At 43.8% G+C, this 18,226-nt stretch overlaps 4 protein-coding genes across 4 annotated transcripts; 1 reads left to right on the top strand and 3 right to left on the bottom strand.

Moving 5' to 3' along the window:
- Positions 1-2,082: 2,082 nt before the first annotated feature.
- PG997_014702 (uncharacterized protein) lies at positions 2,083-3,102 on the bottom strand (the record flags this gene model as incomplete). The annotated part of the gene is made up of 2 exons (XM_066819016.1): positions 2,083-3,025; positions 3,083-3,102. 2 exons carry the CDS (start codon positions 3,100-3,102, stop codon positions 2,083-2,085), a joined length of 963 nt encoding a protein of 320 aa, XP_066661204.1.
- A 6,556-nt stretch (positions 3,103-9,658) lies between these two features.
- Positions 9,659-13,089, bottom strand: PG997_014701 (uncharacterized protein; the record flags this gene model as incomplete). The annotated part of the gene is made up of 2 exons (XM_066819015.1): positions 9,659-12,365; positions 12,422-13,089. The coding sequence occupies 2 exons, from the start codon at positions 13,087-13,089 to the stop codon at positions 9,659-9,661; spliced, it is 3,375 nt and encodes a 1,124-aa protein (XP_066661203.1).
- Positions 13,090-13,389: 300 nt separating this feature from the next.
- Positions 13,390-14,302, bottom strand: PG997_014700 (uncharacterized protein; the record flags this gene model as incomplete). The annotated part of the gene is made up of 3 exons (XM_066819014.1): positions 13,390-13,602; positions 13,866-14,132; positions 14,183-14,302. 3 exons carry the CDS (start codon positions 14,300-14,302, stop codon positions 13,390-13,392), a joined length of 600 nt encoding a protein of 199 aa, XP_066661202.1.
- Positions 14,303-17,145: 2,843 nt separating this feature from the next.
- PG997_014699 (uncharacterized protein) lies at positions 17,146-18,201 on the top strand (the record flags this gene model as incomplete). Its single annotated transcript, XM_066819013.1, has 2 exons — positions 17,146-17,381; positions 17,487-18,201. 2 exons carry the CDS (start codon positions 17,146-17,148, stop codon positions 18,199-18,201), a joined length of 951 nt encoding a protein of 316 aa, XP_066661201.1.
- Between the last annotated feature and the right edge of the window lie 25 nt (positions 18,202-18,226).

Below are 18,226 nucleotides of genomic sequence, written 5' to 3'. Positions count from 1 at the left end.
ATTTAAAACCGTAAAACGAAGGAAATAAGTTTTAATAAAGTAAAGGCCTTCGAGGATTTACTTATTAAAAGGGAAATAAATATAAAAAGTTAACGGTGAAAAAATATACGGTTAAGCTTTTTATTAAAAGTATATTAGTATATTTTAATATAATTTAAATTAACGGAGTATATTATAGTATAAATCGACTAGTTTAAAAGAGATAAGTATAACGAAAGCCTTAAGAGGGTATATTAAATAAAAAAATACGAGTACCTCGAAGGTTTTAAATAAGGATATTCCGGGCTAGCCCTTTAAGCAGGGTTATATATTATAATAAGTATAATAGAGCATAGCCCTGCAAGTTAATTAATATAACGAATCCCACGTTTAATATAAGGCACACATTGCGGCCATTGTTAAGGTAATGGTAATAAGGCTAAGCTAGTCACGGGATCTACACGTTGTGCTAATCGAGCCGTTTATTCTGTGCCTGACGTTTAGTGCGTATAGCGATGTGATTAGTAAATGCACGGGGAGATTTATCTAATGCTGTAATGCAAGGCAGCAGCCTCTTTAGGTAGGTCTTCGGTGGCTGTTGTCCTAGGGCAGGGCTTTTAAGCGGTAAGTGGCAGGCGGTAGCTAGCGGGTGGTTTAAGCGGGCCTTAGTCTTTAGTCTTTAGCTTTTTAAAACACTACGAACTAAGATATTTACTATTAACTTTATCGATTAATAAGCTATTAATAATAGTATTAAACTTAATAAAGGCTATATATATTAACTCGTTTAAAGTATAATTAAAAGTTATTAGTTTAATAATAAATAAATTACCGTAACCGTTATTTATAACCCCCGGTTCGTTAATATAATCCGAGCGAACCTACGATACTTTAATACTATTAAAGCGCCTCGGAACGCCATCGGACGACCTCGAACTATTACGCCGCCGATGCTTAACGCTTTATATAATCATTTAATCGAGAAACCCGAAATATATTAAGACGAGATAGTTATATTTCTTACGAACGAATTCGACGTCGAGGTAATAAAATTAAGCGTGAATAAAGCCCTCGCTTTTATCGAATAATTTAAGAAAATTACGCGACGCGTAACCGAAGAACGGAATGCCGACCTACGCGATTTTTATAGCTATACTTTATTCGAGTTCCGCTTTTATTATTTAGTATATATTAACGAATTCGGTTATAATAAACGTGCGGGCTTTTAACGAACCGAATAGTCTCTTTAAAGCGTAGCGCCCGTATAAACTGCACGGTTTTACCGTAGTCGTAAATATTAAATTTTACCGGCTTATACTTAAAAAACATTATATTTTCGCGTATCTTTTAAAGTTTTACGAATAGTAAGGTATTCGAAGACTTTATTCGCGAGCTTTTTACCTCTATATAAAAAATAGTTAAAACCGAGGTCTATTTTAATTATAAATAATACATCGTTTTATTAACCCGATAAAATCTAATAGCTGTGTAATAATGCCGGAATTAAGCTCTTATTCTCACCACCCTACTTATTAAACTTAAAGCCGATTAAAGAGTTCTTTGCCGAGCTTAAAGCCTTTATTAAACTATATAGCTACCTATACACCTCGCAGTAGGATTTTACTGTTTTTTTAAAGTGGTGTGTAAACATCGTAAGATTAAAACGATTAAGTGCAGAAGGACATTTTCGGCATGCAGGGTTATTTATTAAAGAACTATAGAAGCGTAAAACTAAAACTAACGTAAATAAAAACAGTACTTCGTCGCTTATTATTCGTTACTCGTCGCTAAAAGGCTAGCCCAGGTTTTTACATCGCGCACGAAACGTTTAGCGATGCCACGCTTTACACCTTTGTTTAGCAGGAACTGGTAATCCTGATCCTCGTATAGCTGTTCCAGGTCAAAACTCTCAGCTAGAGTTAAATCGCGAGCCTTCCGAAACTCCAACTTTAGTCCTATATCGTCTACCTTAATACACTGCCATTCGCAATATCTCTTAACGGCCCGGTCCCTAGAACCGTAAATAGCAATAGGACTAGGGCAGGTGGCTGGATGTTCTTCGGAGGCTTGTTCATTGGATTAACCAGGCAAAACATTAGTAATTTAGATAGATGGAAGATCTCGGGGAGAGACGTCGCGCTTCCGCTTTTGCTTACGCTCCATATCCTGCTGCTCTTCGGCGTAGAGCTGGGTACGAAGGAAGTCGGGTATATCGTCGTGACAGTTGATAGCGTGACCTTCTTCGATATGCTGAATAAGGCTTCGTAGATGATGAGTGCGTAGTCGATAGTGTTTGCTGTTCGCATTATTACGCCAACAATATAGTCCGAGGTGGCACGGCGGCCCTGGGTATCGCATACGCTCGCAGAGTTTATTCCAGGTAGTCTGCTGGTCCGTCGTTGCTTCAGCGTGTAGCTGCGTTGTTCGTCGGGTAAGCATTGCATAGGTGGCAGACAATCTCCCGCGAATAGTGGCCCCGGTGGATGCGTCGCCGGGCCTGTTAATATCTACGTAGGTGAAAGCGATCGCGAGTCGTAGTGGCTTCCCTTCTCGAAAGAGAGGCGCCCATGTTCGAAACTGTTTTTCGATAAGCCTCCAGTTAATATTAAACCCGTAGAAATATTCCACGAGATCGCGCGCGGACCGATCTCGCACAGAGACTGTGATAGTCGTATCATCAATTTGCACCGAGTCCTTAGCTTTTCGGAGCTTGGTCCCCACCAGTCTCTCGAGCTTTGGTTGTAAGAACTTGAGCCAGTAAACACCCGGCGCCAGCATAAAGTCTGGCTCTGTGTCCTTTAAAAGGACCCTATTGTTGTACATCACCTTGAGCTTAATCGAGTAGTGAATATAGCGAGGTGGCTCCTTATCGTAGGCTTCGTTCTCTTTCCAATCAGCAAGCTGCAGCATGGGAAGCGTTGCTCGCTTGATGCTCAGCTGCCTGCGACCAGCGCACTGGACCGAGTTCCCCGACGCAAAACCCTCCGAAGGTGCAAGCGACGCGCGCCAGCTCTGCTGAGTATTAACCAAAGCCTGAGGAGATAGACTAGCCGAGCCAGAATCAGCACGACCGTCGTCGTCGTCGAAAGAATCGTATTAATACGAATTAAACTCATTATCCATTTTCGCGGCTATGCACTAAGCAAGACAGCGCCAGTCTTGACCAAGACGGTGGCGAAACAGATCTGGCGAAGGTAGGGAGATCCATTATTAGACTCGAACGAAATAAGTCATAATTGACTCCAGAAACAGCAAACCGCCAGATATAGCGGAAGTTGGGAACTACATCCAATATTAGGCGTGGATTGTATTGTTGGTTTAGTTTTCAGCGAATAAAAGAGCCAGAGACGATGCTGGACGCTAAGCTGTATTCAGTCTGGGGCCCCTGTTCTACGCGGCCATTTAGCAGACGGCCGACAACGCTTATCTCCATTATTCGACGGTCGCAACGTGAGGGAATCGCCAATGACGGAGAGCTTCTCTCTTGTATAAGACCGTAGAATAGAAGAGGTGTTGCACACGTAATCCCGTGGTTTTTTGAAGGATCTCTTGAATAGCAGGATCGATGACGCGCTAGGACCTTGTTCAATATAAAAGCCTGGCATGCAGTACATTTGTAATCGCCGATGACGGTTCTGCTTTGTCTGCTTTAAAGTTGGATATGGATTACTTGAAGTGGGGTGCAAAATTGGATGACCGACGCAGTACTTCGTGATATATCTGCCAAGGCGTCAGTAACTACATTACGAGACAGTCGGTATACTAATGCTTCGCACAGTATAACTTCCTAAAGCGGAAAGTGGTCTAAGCGGAGAACTCGTTTAGTTATGTTAAATAACAGGGTTCTCCAAAGAGCAGGTTCTGTCAGATATAAAGGATGGTTAAGCATATAGATCAAGCCATCCAGAAACATGTCTCCGGAACAGATAAACCTTACAACCGGATGTCCGAACATGGCCGTGGCAGGCATAAAGATAGAGGGAATATCTCTGATCAAGACAAACGGAAAAAGGGAATAGATTACTCTGAACTACACAACATCTACTTCCATTTAATACACGTGAGATATAACAGGTTAATATCGAAGAGGAAGCCACTTTCGTTACCTGCTTTATTACTATTAGAAGTTCTAAATAAAATTATATATAAATTCGCGACACATCTCTTAATTTACTAGATTCGTGCCCGGAAATAATCTACGGAAATTTCTTAATTATAGATAAAGATAACAGGGTTATTAAAATATATCGAAGAGACACGAGCTTCTCTCGTGTTAAATATCACGTATATTAATTAAATATAAAACTGGGGTTATTAAGAGTAATTTATTCTCTTTTCTCTTCTCTCTTTAGAAAATATTTCTCTTAGTTATTTATACTCTTTTTAATTAAGGTTTTAAGGTATTAACTTAAACTTCGTGTATTAAAGTTATTATAGTATATAACTTGTTAAGGTTTTTTATATTCTCTTAAAACTAGCCTTTCGAAGAACCTTTTTATTTAATATCTCGAACTTTAAGAGTATATAGTAAAAACTTAATCGGAGTTTATAAAGTCTCTTAAAAGTTAATTATTTCCGCTTAACCCCGTTTCTCGCGAAGTTAACTTATAAACTAACTCACCGATACCGAAATAAGTACACATAGTTATAATTACGTTTAACCTTAATATTATAACGATTTAAAGGGTTTATTAACCTTAGTAAAACATAACGCAGAGCCTCCTTATTATGAAATAAAGAACCGGTAAGCGAAAGACGACGTAGCTAGTAATTCTAAGCGGCGATCTGCGGGTATAACTTAGCCCTTAACCGAATGAAAGCTGCTTGATTTCAATGGTTAACTCGGGATTTCAAAAGGCGAAAAATATACCTTTACTTTATACTAAGGTTAAAGTGCTAAGCTTAAGCTATAAACACCTTTAATTAATCCCGTATGCGTAACGGCGCCGAAATTCATTAAGATAGGAAGCTTAAAAGTGGTTAAGGCCTTTATATAATTTTATATATATATCTTAAAACTAAACTTAATTAACTGGTTAAATCTTCGTTAAAAATAGCTAATAAGGAAAAAATATATATTAGTTAATACGGTTCTTTCTTTACTATAATTATAGTACTCTTAGCTTATGTGAATAAGTAGAAAATATCGATAAAAGTATTTTAATACGTATTAAAATATAGCTCTTAAGACTAGACTTTAATAGCGTAGTATTTTATTCGTATAAACCGTTAATAAGGAATTAATAAAGGTATTATTATAAACATACCTCGGAATATAGCTTTAAAACTACCCCTAAGTGACTAGCTAGTTCTTTATTAAGAAATATCGATAAAAGTACACTGTGAATACCCTTTATATAGCTCCTTTAACTTATATAGCTAGTATTTTAAATTACGCGGTAATCGCACTTTTTATAACTATAATTAATTACGTATAAAATAATATATATATATATACCGCTATAATATAATTTATTAATAAGCGAGATATATTATATACCGGGACACTTTTTTCACTTTTCGATATTTTTATATAGGTTTATTTAATTATAACGCGCTTTATTAATTAAATTTACTCGCTATCCGATTCGCTATTCGATTTTATATCCTTTTTATATATTCGCGCATTATAGCCTGTTTCGCCGCAGATCCCATAGCGCCTGCCGCCCGTCGCGCGCCTTTTTAATAAATTACTATTTTCGCTTTTATTAATCGCTGGCCGTTTCTTTTTTGCCTTTTCGTCCTATAGCCTTCGAGATTCCTTAATCGTAAGGGCTTCTCTAAGCTGGACTCGCGACTTTTAGCTCTCCGGCGCTTCGAAAAGGCTAAATTAGCCTTTTATAATATGCGTATTTAATTTTTTATAAAGGTTATTTTATATACGATTATATAACGTGGTTTACCACTACGCGACGTATATTACTTAGCGACGCACTTAAATTTAATTTTAATATAATTAAACTTTAACGCGTAATACCTTTATAATTATAATACTTAATTAATTTTAAAAAAATCGGATAGTTTTAATAGTTTAAGCGATACGAAACGGACTAAATTAAATAAACTAAAAAGCAGCAATAAAAGTTTATAATATACCCGAATTAACTTTATATTATCGAGTTTATAACCGAATTTTAAAACGCGAAATCCGACCGAAACGACGTAAACTAAATTTAATTAAAAAAGAGGTACTTCGTAAGTATATAATTAATCTAAATATCCGAAGGATGCCTCCCGATCTCGCTGGTATAGAAAATATAACTAATCTTCTCACCGCGTCGCGCGGCGGCGACCGCGTCGGTAAGCACTAGGTTAGGCGCTTTATTAACCGTAACCCGGACCTAAAGATTAAAATAAATCATCGGTACGATTATTAAAGGGCTTTTTATAAGGATTTTAAAGTTATTTCCGGTTAATTTACGCTAATCGTGAATATAAAGGCGAAATACGGGATCGTCGATAAAAATATTTAAAATTTCGATAAAACCGGCTTTATAATAAGTATAATCGGATTAATATTCGTTATAACACGCGCCGAGCGGTATAGAAAAGCGAAGTCGGTCTAGCCTAATAATCGGGAATAAGCAACGGCGATTAAATATATTAATTCGTAGGGCTAGTATATTCCGCCGTTTTTAATCGTTTAAGGCTAATATTACCTCGCGAACTAGTCCTGCGAAACCGATTTACCGGGCGACTAGGTAATTAAACCGATTTTTAATAGATAGATTAATAACGAAACAAGCTTAAATTAAATTAAACATTTCGATAAATATATTAAAGCGTAAACGAAAAGTTCCCACCGCCTTTTAATTATCGATAATTATAAGAACTATATTTCGGCCGAATTCGAAGTATACTACTAAGATAATAATATTATTATACTCGGTATACCTCCCTATTTATTTCACCTACTCTAGTTACTCGATATAACACTTTATTCGGCTTTAAAGCGTGCTTATTTAAAGGAAATCGAGTTATTTATTAAAGCCTCGATAAATTACATTACGAAGCTCGAGTTTTTTATCGCCTTTAAGGCCGCGTATTTCGCTATTTTTACGAAAAATAATATTAAATTTAAATTTAACGTTTTTAATTTAATCCTTTATAATCCTAATAAAATAATTAATAAATTAAATATACGTCTCTAGACGCCTACACTTAACCTATCCCGTCCGGGGACGGTTAATACTTACGACCTTTAAACGCCGTTTAACCTTTAATAAATAATTAAATACTTTATTTATATTAAAAAAAGGGTATTTACTTATTAAAGAAGCTTTTTAACGCCGATTTTAAATACGGTAAACTAAATAACGAAGGGTATAATTAAAATAGTTTATAAAATAACCTTTATACGCGATAAGATATATATATTAAAAAGGTTAATTTAGCACTTTTTAAGCGTTAAAGAGTTAAAAAATCGCGAGTTTAACTTGAAAAAGCCCTTACTATTAAAGAATCTCAGCAGCTATAGGACGAGAAGGTAAAAGGGAAGCGTTTAGCGCCCGATAAAGGTAAAAATAAGGGTTCGTCGAAACGGAGGGCGACCGGTGAAAGGCGCTATAGTATTTACGGCGAGATAGGTTACAATGCGCGAATATATAAAAAGGATATAAAATTAAGCGAAAATTTAAATAACGAGTAGTTTTAATTAATTTTAAACGTTATAATTAAATTAATTTATATAAAAAGGTCGAGAAATAAAAAAAGTGCGTCGCTAAGTAATATGCGTCGCGTAGTGGTAAACTACGTTATATATTTTTCGTTATTTAGTTTACCGCTTTTAAAATTAACGTTAAAGAGCTTTCTTAATAAATAAACACCCTTTTTTAATAAAAAAAAAGTGCTTAGTTATTTATTAAAAATTAAACGGCGTTTAAAGGTTATAGGTATTAACCGTTCCCGGACGCGACGAGCTAAGTATAAGTATCCGAAGACGTATATTTAATTTATTAATTACCTCGTTAGGGTTATAAGGTATTAAATTAGATATATTAAATTTAAATTTAATATTAACTTTTGTAAAAATAGTAAAATACGCGGCTTTAAACGCGATAAAGAATTCGAGCTTCGTAATATAATTAATCGAGGTTTTAATAAATAGCTTAATTTCTTTTAAATATACGCGCTTTAAAGGCGAATAAAGTGCTATATTTAATAATTAAAATAAATAAAAAACGTAAGGAGGTATATTAAACGTAATAATACCGTTGTTTTTATAATATACCTCGAATTCGGCCGAAATATAGTTCTCGTGGCCGTCGAGGATTAAAAGGCGATATAAACCTTTCGTTCGCGATTTAATATATTTATCGAAGTCCTTAATTTAATTTAAGCCTATTTTATTATTTATTTAACTATTCGAAATCGGTTTAATTATTTAATTACCCGGTAAGTTATATTCGATAGCTTAGTTCGCTAGGTAATATTAGTTTTAAACGATTAAGAACGGCGGGATATATTAGCTTTACGAATTACTATATTTAATCGCCGTCGACTATTCTTAATTATTAAACTAAACCGATTTCGCTTTCCTACGCCGATCGGCGCGTGTTACGATAAAGGTTAACTTAATTATGCTTATTATAAAGCCGGTTTTATCGAAATTATATATATCCTTATTAACGATATTATATTTAACTTTAATATTCGCGACTAGCCTAAACTAACCGGAAATAAAGTTCGGATTTTCGTAAAGGGCCCTCTAGTAATCGTATCGACGATTTATTCTAGTCTTAAAGTCTAAGTTACGGTTAATAAATCGCCTGACCTAATGCTTGCCGACGCGTTCACCGCCGCGCGACGCGGTAAAGAGATTAGCTATATTTTTATATTAACTATATTAAAAGATATTTCTCGGGTATTTAAATTAATTATATAATTACGAAGCACCTTTTTTTAATCGGATTTAATTTTCGTCGAAAGTGTCCGATTTCGCGTTGTAAAGGTCGGCCGTGGAGTCGGTAGTTTAAAAAAGTTCGTGGGATATTAAAGGCTTTCGTAGCAATTCTTTAGCTAATATGCTTTACGGGGTTTCGCGTCGCTTAAATCGCTAAATCGATCCGTTCTTTTAATAAAAGATTAGGCATTATAATTATAAAATTAAAACGTATTAAAATTTAAGAGGTATAGTCGGTTAAAAAAGTGTCCCGGTATATAATATGTCCCGCTTACTAGTAAACCACGTTATATAGATATATATTTCTATATTATCGCGAATAAAACGAATCCGGCTTTATTATTAAAATAAATACATTTTAAAGTAACTATTTTTAAAGGGTTAAAAGTTACGTTACTATTTTTAGTTATAATAAAAGCGGTAGCTTTAATAATTTAAAACTAAATACTATATCTCGTCGACGAATAGTATTAATATTATACTAAGGTATACATATATCCGGGCTTTTAATATATTTTTAACCGAGGTAGATAACATTATAATATTTAGTTATAGAGTATATATCTATACTTATCGTAAAACGCTCCTTCCACAAAAGGTTATAGTTAGTACGGAACGCCCGAAAGCAGCCTCTTTCAGCTGCTGGGAAATTTCGGTGTCGCCTTCCCCATGCGATCTTTCATGCCTGTAAATCCACTTTCGAATACGAGATCCAGTATTGGATACCTGAGCATCTTATCCGATCTCGGAAAGCTGCTCAGGGGACTCAGGCTCAGCTCAGGTTCGCTCAGCCGGCTTTGTCATGAGCTCCCTTAAAGCAGCGCGCTGCTCAGGTCCAATGACGAAAACGGAAGTGGAGAAATCCAGATTGACGTGGTATAATGGTCTGTTATGATCGCGCCTCGTAGTTTCGATGGTAAGAGCCGGGTTGATGGCCTTCATGCGCGATGCCCGCTTTTCGCCGAATATCTCCGAGACCAGGGTCCAGTCAATGGGCCATTCATCACTCTGCAACTTGCTCAAAACCAGACAAGTCACCCTGTATAGAGATTTCGTAGATGGGAAACACCCACCGTAACTCTTGTTGGCCATTGTCGCGAAGAACGATGTACCGACGTGTCCGGACGCCCAATTCTGGCGTACGTCTTCCTCAGACATGATGTAGCTCATCGGGCGGCTCAACTCCGGCTTCGCCTCGAGAAACGTCTTCATTGTCTCCAGGTATGCGTCAAATTCCACGTGGGAGTATGGAACGTAGAATATCGTGAAAAGGAAGTCGACCCAGGCGGTCGAGTAGATCGCCTCCACGAATCCCGATTGGTAAACCAAGGCATTGGGGTCGGCACCGTGCTCTAGAAACAGCCGGAACAGCCCCGCCCGGAGACATTTACTGAAGTCTTCCGAGACGGCGGCGGACCTGCCTACGAGACTGCGAAACGTCATAGACCAGGCGGTCTGTTTGGAAGAGGGGTCGTCGACGCTGTAAGGTTCATTCGGATCTTGACCGCACTCGAGGAGAACCGACAACGTCTTGAGGTGCTGACTCGGACAGATCTTTAACCCATCAAACCCGAAAGGTTGTTCCTCGTTCAAAAGGACATGGATAGGGGGCTTGTCCACAACATCAAAATAGTCTGGAGACTCCAGTAGGCACCTTCTGACGTAGCCTCCCAAGTCAGACTTGAGGACCATCTCACGGAAGTAACAGTTTCCGGTCGTGCTCGACGCCATGCTGTCGACGTCATTCGCCATGTCGTCTAGCACGTCAGTAGAATGACATATGATCGACTCCAAACTATCAAGGAGCCGGTAAGAAGCGGATGCTTCTTCTATGCTGGCTTCTGATATGGCCCTTGCATAGGCTAGTGCTTCCTGGACGCAGGAGTGCAACTCTCCATGATCGGCGTAGTGCCCCGGGCGGAATCGAATCGGCACGGAACGGTCTTCGCATTTAACCCAGGCCAGGTACGAATTGAGCAACGATATTTCCGGGGAAAAGCCCCTGGCGCTCTTGCCCTCTAGGAATTCTGCCATTTCCCGACCTTTCAGGAAGTCGGCAACTGTCCGGTGGAGGAAATCGACTTTGCATCCATGAGCTTGCAAGAGACCTCTCGTGTATCCATTGATCCGGCGTACGGCTTGGAGTCGGAGGGCATGTTTTTCATCGGATGATAGGATCAGGCAAGGCATTCTTAAAGCATATCCCTCGTCGTCGCACTCTTGGTCGTAAAAGCTGTACACCAGCAAGTCGAGAGGAGCTCGTGCTGACATGGCCATGCGGAGGGTGCCAGCCATCTTCTCATCGTAGAATCGCTCAACTGTGTTCAGCATTTGCTTGAAGAACTCTTCGAGATCCACCGGAGTCAACGTCAATCTCCTCAACAGATCGGAGAAACTGTCATCGTTGGTCAGGCCCTCCCGCAGCATTCGGACAACCAGGAACACCCATAGAAATACACCTTGTGATCTCTCGACAATTTCGTCGATCAGGGTCTCAGCATTGGCAGTCCTCGTGCTCAGATAACTCCATCGAGGGTGCTCACACAGCCAGGCTGTCGAATAATTCCGAATATCGCCTCGGGTCAAGTCATTAATGGACAGTTTTGACTTTTCGTCGTAGCCGAGCACATCTTCAAAAACATTCCACGCTCTGCTCGCGGCACAAATCTTCATGTTGGGTGACTTTGACAAGTTGATCAAATCTTGCACGAACTCCAAGTGATCTCCATTATACTCGTCCAGACCATCGATGAAGAAGCAGAACTTAAATGGCATGTTCTTCGTCTGGCCGAATTGTGCCATTAGGTCGCGGAGTTCTGTTAGAGTCCACGGATCCGTGATATGATCCGAGTCTTTCCATCTTTGCTCGCAAACCTGTTCGGCCAGCTCAGGTTGTTGTCTGAAAATGTCAAACAGCAGGGATTGGAGCAGCCCCTTGAGGCTTTTCTGCATGGGCGTGCCTGCGAACCAAAAGTAATGGCTTGCGATGATCACCTTCTGGGAGCAGGACCATGCTGCAAGACTCCGACGCGTTTCGTAGTGCCCAGCGATGAATTTCATGAATGTGGATTTCCCAGCCCCGGGCTTGCCTGTTACCCAGAAAACCCCCTGTCCTGTGCGAAGCCATTCCCTGAACCGAGAGCCGCCCAGATCTGTTTTCCCGGCAAAGACCCAGCCGAACGTTCGGCTATGCGCTTCGGGTATCCTTTCATGGCGCGTGGTTTGCATTTCGAAACTCAGGCTTCGGACCACCTTGCTTTGCTTTTCGATGTTCACGCATTTGACGGATAAGCGGGCCATGCGGTTTCGTATGTCTTCCACACCTTGTTCGCTAAAGTCGCCACCGCGAGATCTTGCTTCGCTTGCTTCCAGCTTCGCCAGAAGGATCTTAATCTCGCCCAGGTCGGATTGCTGCTGCAGTCCGTAGCGGCGACACATATTTTCCAATTTTTCCAATTTCTTCGAATGCTGCTCCTGGAACTTTCTTTTTGACAACACTCCTTAGTTGGATGAACATGGTATGGAAATAATGGCGCTTACCCCAAACTCGAACAGATGATCAAATTGATAATATTCTGTGTTTTCTGAAGCCATTTTTCAATCTTGTCAATCTCGCCATGCTTTGACTTGATCTTTAGAACCAGCCGAAAGCTAGACCAGGTGCTCTTCTTGCCGTCCTCAAGGCCTAACTCGTCCATGATGGAAAGGAGCCGGTCGCAGTCGTCCCTGCAGGTTCTCACAAGATCACTCAGCGAGCTGTTAGACAAGCGAGAACTGACAAAGTTGCTATCGGATGAGGAGGCCAGAGTGGTTTCATTGAGTGAAGCATAGCGAGTGCTGTTGGGCTCTTCGGAGGCTTCCACGGGGGACGCAGCAAGAGTGCTGCTGAACAATCTCAGCTGATCGTAGATCAACCGAGCGGTGACAATCTCGTCAGGACCTGTGGCGGAGTTCTGGACTTCCGACACTTTGGATACCAGCTTCGCCGCAAAAGTGACGAAGCTCAGGATTGTGCCAGCAAGTCCAATCGCGCTTACAGGATCCATCGTCGAGGTTTGGGTAGGTATTGGAGTGTGGTCATGAATGTTGAAGAAGTAAGCACTGCGACGAGCCTTACGGCCTGGACCATTGAGGTCTTGGTCGTACGAGGACTGACGTGGCAATGCATTCTTGGGGAATGTGGCTGGGCCACCAGCTAACTCACCCATGCCGGGCTGTGTTCCGGTCTCGCATTGGGCCACGTTCCCGCGGTCAATTGGTTCCAAAAGAGATATATTTGCGATAACTCCCGAAAAAACATCCAAATGTAGTTATATATCAGCATGATTCGAAATGCCCACCCCTCTATATCATGTTTAGAGAAAGAAAAGCCAATACTAAATTACAAACTCAGCCCTTTACTCCTGAGCGCAATCGGGTACCTCTCTTTCATCACCCTGCCCTGCGGGTCAGCAGCGATATATACGCCGGGCGTGTCTGCGTCGTCGTCGTGGTCGACCGGCGCCAGGCTAATGAGGTGCGCGGTGCGCGGCCAGTCGACTGTTGCGGCAAGCCGGAACCGCGACAGGCCGAAGGCCCTCGAGGGCGTCGGGGAGGTAGTAGAATAGCTGGCCCCGAACGTCACCGACCGCGACGCCGTCGCGGCTCACCAGGCTCGTGTCGTCATCCGTGGCGTTCATGGGCACGATATTGTATGCGCCGGACTCTGCAGTCACGAGGGGCTATTGCCCGGTCGAGTTGCGGAGATGCACGTAGACGCTGCCGCCGGTGTTGCTTTTGCCCCCGTCGCCCGATCTGGCCTGTTTGAGCAGTTCGGCTTAACCGGTATCGTTCAGATAGTTGCTCTTGATGCTCGCGGTCTGCTCTGAGCCCTTCTTTGGTTCGCTTTCGGCGTCCGCGGCGAGAGTTTGGGGCGGCCCGGCCACAGCCCGAGCGCATCCTTGTTGCAGAGTGGAAGAGGTCGTTCTTGGTTAAGGGGACAAACCCGAGATTCTTGTCCAAGGCGTCGTAGAGCCCGGGGCCGCAATACGAGGCCCCCGGATCCAAGCTCGGGCGATGCACCAGAGCTGTCGGAGTGCGGGTTGCTAGTAGTGCTGTCCTTGCTTCCAGAGTATGGCCCTCCCGGTCCGTCCGGGATTTGGCCCCGGCCACGCTGCTGACACCGGAGGCTGAGTTTAATGGGCTGGTATTGGACTCGGTCTGTGGCGACACCGGGAAGCATACTCACAACCGCGGCGTAGCCATTGTAATGCTGGCTGACAAGCGCGTTGATTTTCACGTCAAATTTCAACATGTGACGACGGGTATTTGAACGGCGTCGGTACACGCAGTGCTGGTCTGCGTGACGTAAACGGTGATTGTGGGACGAGCAGCAGGCTCGGCAATGCAATCCGAGTTAACGATATTTTGGGGAAGGCCCATGGCCCGGCCTACCAAACGGGAGGTCAGCAGCATGAGAGCAGTCCGGGTAGCTATCGGAGACATGGTTTGGGGTACGAGTGACGAGGTCTGATGAGCAGGGAGTGGATAACAGGATGGCTTGGATCTGGCCAAGCCGGTAAGGGGTAGTTATCTAGGCGAACAAGATTTTACTTGAGGAACTTCATTATTAATTTTTGGAGCTTATAGATATTATATACCCGCCGTAGACACGGATAATTGAAGCAAGTGGCTGATCCGTGTTGACAATCCCGCAGCCCCAGCCTTCCCGGTCCGCCAGCACCGTGGTTTTCCTGCCCCCTCTGTTTCTCGGAGCTCCGCCTTCGCAGTCTAGGCCCCTGGATGTGGATCAGTAGCGACGGTTACATTCTTGAGTCCACGCTCATGAGCGATTAGATCAAATTGACGCGGTACTGCACAAAGGGAAGAGCTGCGCTAGAATGTGGGTGCACTAAACAGAAGAATGTACGGCCTCAACAATGCAATGGAATGTAAAACACTAGCCACGCCGGACATTGGAGGCCATTCCTACAGCCTACGACAACAAATTCATAATTGAGTTGCCCCATTCCATTATGTTGCTGGGTCCAGCCTCCATGGCGCGGCTTGCACTTGGCCCGATCACTGATTTCTGGGGGTGCTCGGAATTGATTTATCCTATGGCGGCCTAATCCCGGACAATACCTAAAGGGAGCAAAAGCGTATAGCATGGGCCGGAATGACTAGATCACTTGTTTTGCTATTCGAACTGGCTATCGCCGCATTGCTTGTGCAAGTCGGACCTACAGCACTATTACGGCGTTCCAATCAACATCGGGTTCTCCCCGGACCATTTCGGAGCTTCCCGACAAGTCAAGTCTTTCTGGACAGATTATCAGGTTTCTAAGTGTGCGTGACGCCAGCCATGACATGACTTATAGAAGCTAATCTCAGTTCTATCTCGGGCCTTCAACCTCAAGGCTGAGTGTGAGTCCTCGGAGTAGGAAAATGAATGTTCGGAGTTTGATCCGGTCGGCGTGCTGATGCCTAGGTGTCCCTTGAACCATTGCTCGTGTGTTTCTAGCCATCATCAGGTTCCTTAACTTCACGACATCTTACCCATTATCCTTAAGGTGATAGCACCGGGCGTGACCGCGGATATATAGCTAGTGCGCTGAAGCCGCGGCGGCGACGTTAGTGTATATATATAGTCCGGATTACCTCCGAGTTCGACGCGCAAATGGTGGCTGTTTATGGGCCCCAGGATGATATCTGCGACGTGATCGGCGACAGCCAGCTGATGGTCGTGATTGTCCGGCTTGGGTCTCCCCGTGGTAACGCTGCCAAGGTACGCAGGGAGATATCCGGATGTTGTAAACACGCAATATTCATATGTCCGAGGGCTCTCTACAACTTCGTCGTAGGGAATATATCTCGACATGCATGTGACACCGCGCCGGACCACCGGCACTGCAGCCGAGACCAAGTTGGTGGGGTTCTGTACCTTTTCCAAGCTAAGGATATCGAGTTATCAGTGGAGAGTGTCAAGAAAATGCCATCGTGTTGTGGACTTTGGTGGTTCCGGGTGATATATTCATCCGGTTATCCTCCGCGGAGATGCACTGGTACAACTACCGTGGTTCAGCGTTCTCAAAGTTCTCGCCGATTGACGGACCTATCTATCTGAATGCATCAAGACATCTGCCGTGCTGGGTATGATCAATGATGGCCCGGAGAGTCAGTCGTGACATATGTGGAACTACACCACCGAGTGGCATCAATGGACGAGCGGCATACCACGAAGCAAAAATGGAGTTGCCTCCCATGGGCTGGCTCATTTCCTCTTGGTGGTGAAGGGTATCTATAACCGGGACTGGCGCAATTTCCAGCCAAGTCCGAGCGGGTAAAATGCTGATGTCCGAGTTGCGTCATTGCTGTCACACGTCAGATGCTGATGCACTGACGAGCTCAGCCTTTTCCGCTTTTTCCCATTGGTTCGGGTCGGGCCGAGCTTAAGCGTTGCTTGAGCTCGCGCATTTGGACTGGGGACAGGTAGCTACTTCGCTTGTCGTCACAAAATCCAAGAGGTATGTACTGTACAAAGTCTGTTACCTTCCCATGTATCCTTGACTCCGAGCCTTCTCCGAGGATGTGTGATGGCTGCTGCATCATCAACCAGACAAGAGGGGTGGTGGTGAAGATCACTCAAAGTGTATGAGAGTCCATGTGAGAACCGATACGTGATATTCCGTTAGTGAGAGGGCTGTTCCGGAGGTATGATGAGTTTGGTTTGGTGTGGGGTGGGAGGGATGCGGCAAAATGTTGCTCCAAACGCAGAACACCCAAGCAGGGAATGCTGTGTGGGGATATGGCATGCGTCGACTATCTATACTCCCTTTCACCAGGTGCATGGTGGATTCCAACGCGATGGATTTCGAATTTGGGAACCGAGAAAGGCTTATCGATGGTTCGGGGAAAGATACGGGTCCATGTCCGCCAATGCCCAATCAGGTGACGTGAAGCCGGTGACAGTCGGGCTGATACGGAGGCGGGCGCATCAGACCACTGAGGGCCTAAGGGCCTAATAGCCACTGATATCATAGAGATATCAGACATACGTACATTTTACTAAGCCAGCTGGTGTATGCAAGCGTAAGCAGAGTGATTATTGAGTATCATCAAAAGTGGCAACGCAGTTGTGAAAAATAAATGTTATATCAATACTGGGTACTGAGACTCTGACCCGCATGTTGACAGTGAAACTACGGTTCCAAGAGGATCTCTAGAAGCATCCTGGATTCCCCAGAATCGCATCACCCTCATTACGCAACCACCGTTCGAGAAAGATGTTGGCGCCGCTTCAGGAAGAGTCCAAGCCGTGGATGGCCAAGGGCGAGAACGAGACCAGAGACCGGGTCCGAGAAGCAAAAGATGACCCGTCAAAAGCAGTGGAGTGGTATCAGCCCACGGTCAAGTCCTTACCTGCGGGCACTGTTGAATTTTTCGAGATCTATATCGGGATCAAAGGCGAAGATGCAATCAAGGAACACATATACACGATTAGGGATATGGCATGGAAAGTGTAAGTAGTTCTCTAAGTTCCTCACCTATCAATTCCACCATTATTCGCTGGTTTCAATATATAGGGCACCCTTTAAGCAAGTCACTGACAGCTTTTCAATAACAGCCTCCCATACCCGTGCATCGGCCTCTTCCGCTTCCTCGACTTCAGCATCCACCTATCGCCGGAATACCCCCGCGTGGTCAAGCGGGTCCAGGAGGGCGCCACCCTGCTGGACCTCGGCTGCTGCTTCGGGCAGGATCTCCGCAAGCTGGCTTACGACGCGGGGCCCGATGCTCCGACGCGCAACCTGATCGGCACAGACCTCGAGCCGGCGTTCCTGCAGCTCGGATACGAGCTGTTCGCGGACCGGAGCCGGTTCGAGGCCACGTTCGTCCCCGGAGACGTCTTCGCCGAGGACTTCCTCGCGCAGTATCGCGGCAAGGTCGACATTGTGTATTTGGGCAGCTTCCTGCACTTGTTTAGCGAGCCGCAACAAAGGGTCGTGGTCCGGCAGTTGCGGCGACTGCTCCGGCCGCGTGCCGGGTCAATGGTATTCGGTCGTAACCTCGGCGCGGGCAAGGGCGGGCCCTTCCGCATGGAGTCTATCGGCTGGGACCTGTACCGGCACGACCCCGTTACCATTGCGGACCTGTTCCAGTCGTCCTACGACGAAGCGGAGGCGATAGATGCTGACGCTGACGGTGGGGGTAAAGCCAAGTCTCAATGGGAAGTTACGAGCTCCCTCGGTCGCTATGGTTCCGCCAATTGGGATGATGATAGGCGTGGGTGGCAGGGGCACGAAACTAAGCAGATGATGTTCACTGCCATTAGACTATAGGGGTGATGTAACCCATTTTGTCGTG

This window comes from Apiospora hydei, assembly GCF_038363865.1.
Source record: "Apiospora hydei strain CBS 114990 chromosome Unknown utg000010l_segment0_segment0, whole genome shotgun sequence".
Classification (NCBI taxonomy): Eukaryota; Fungi; Ascomycota; class Sordariomycetes; order Amphisphaeriales; family Apiosporaceae; genus Apiospora; species Apiospora hydei.
This window is presented reverse-complemented; position numbering and strand designations above follow the sequence as displayed.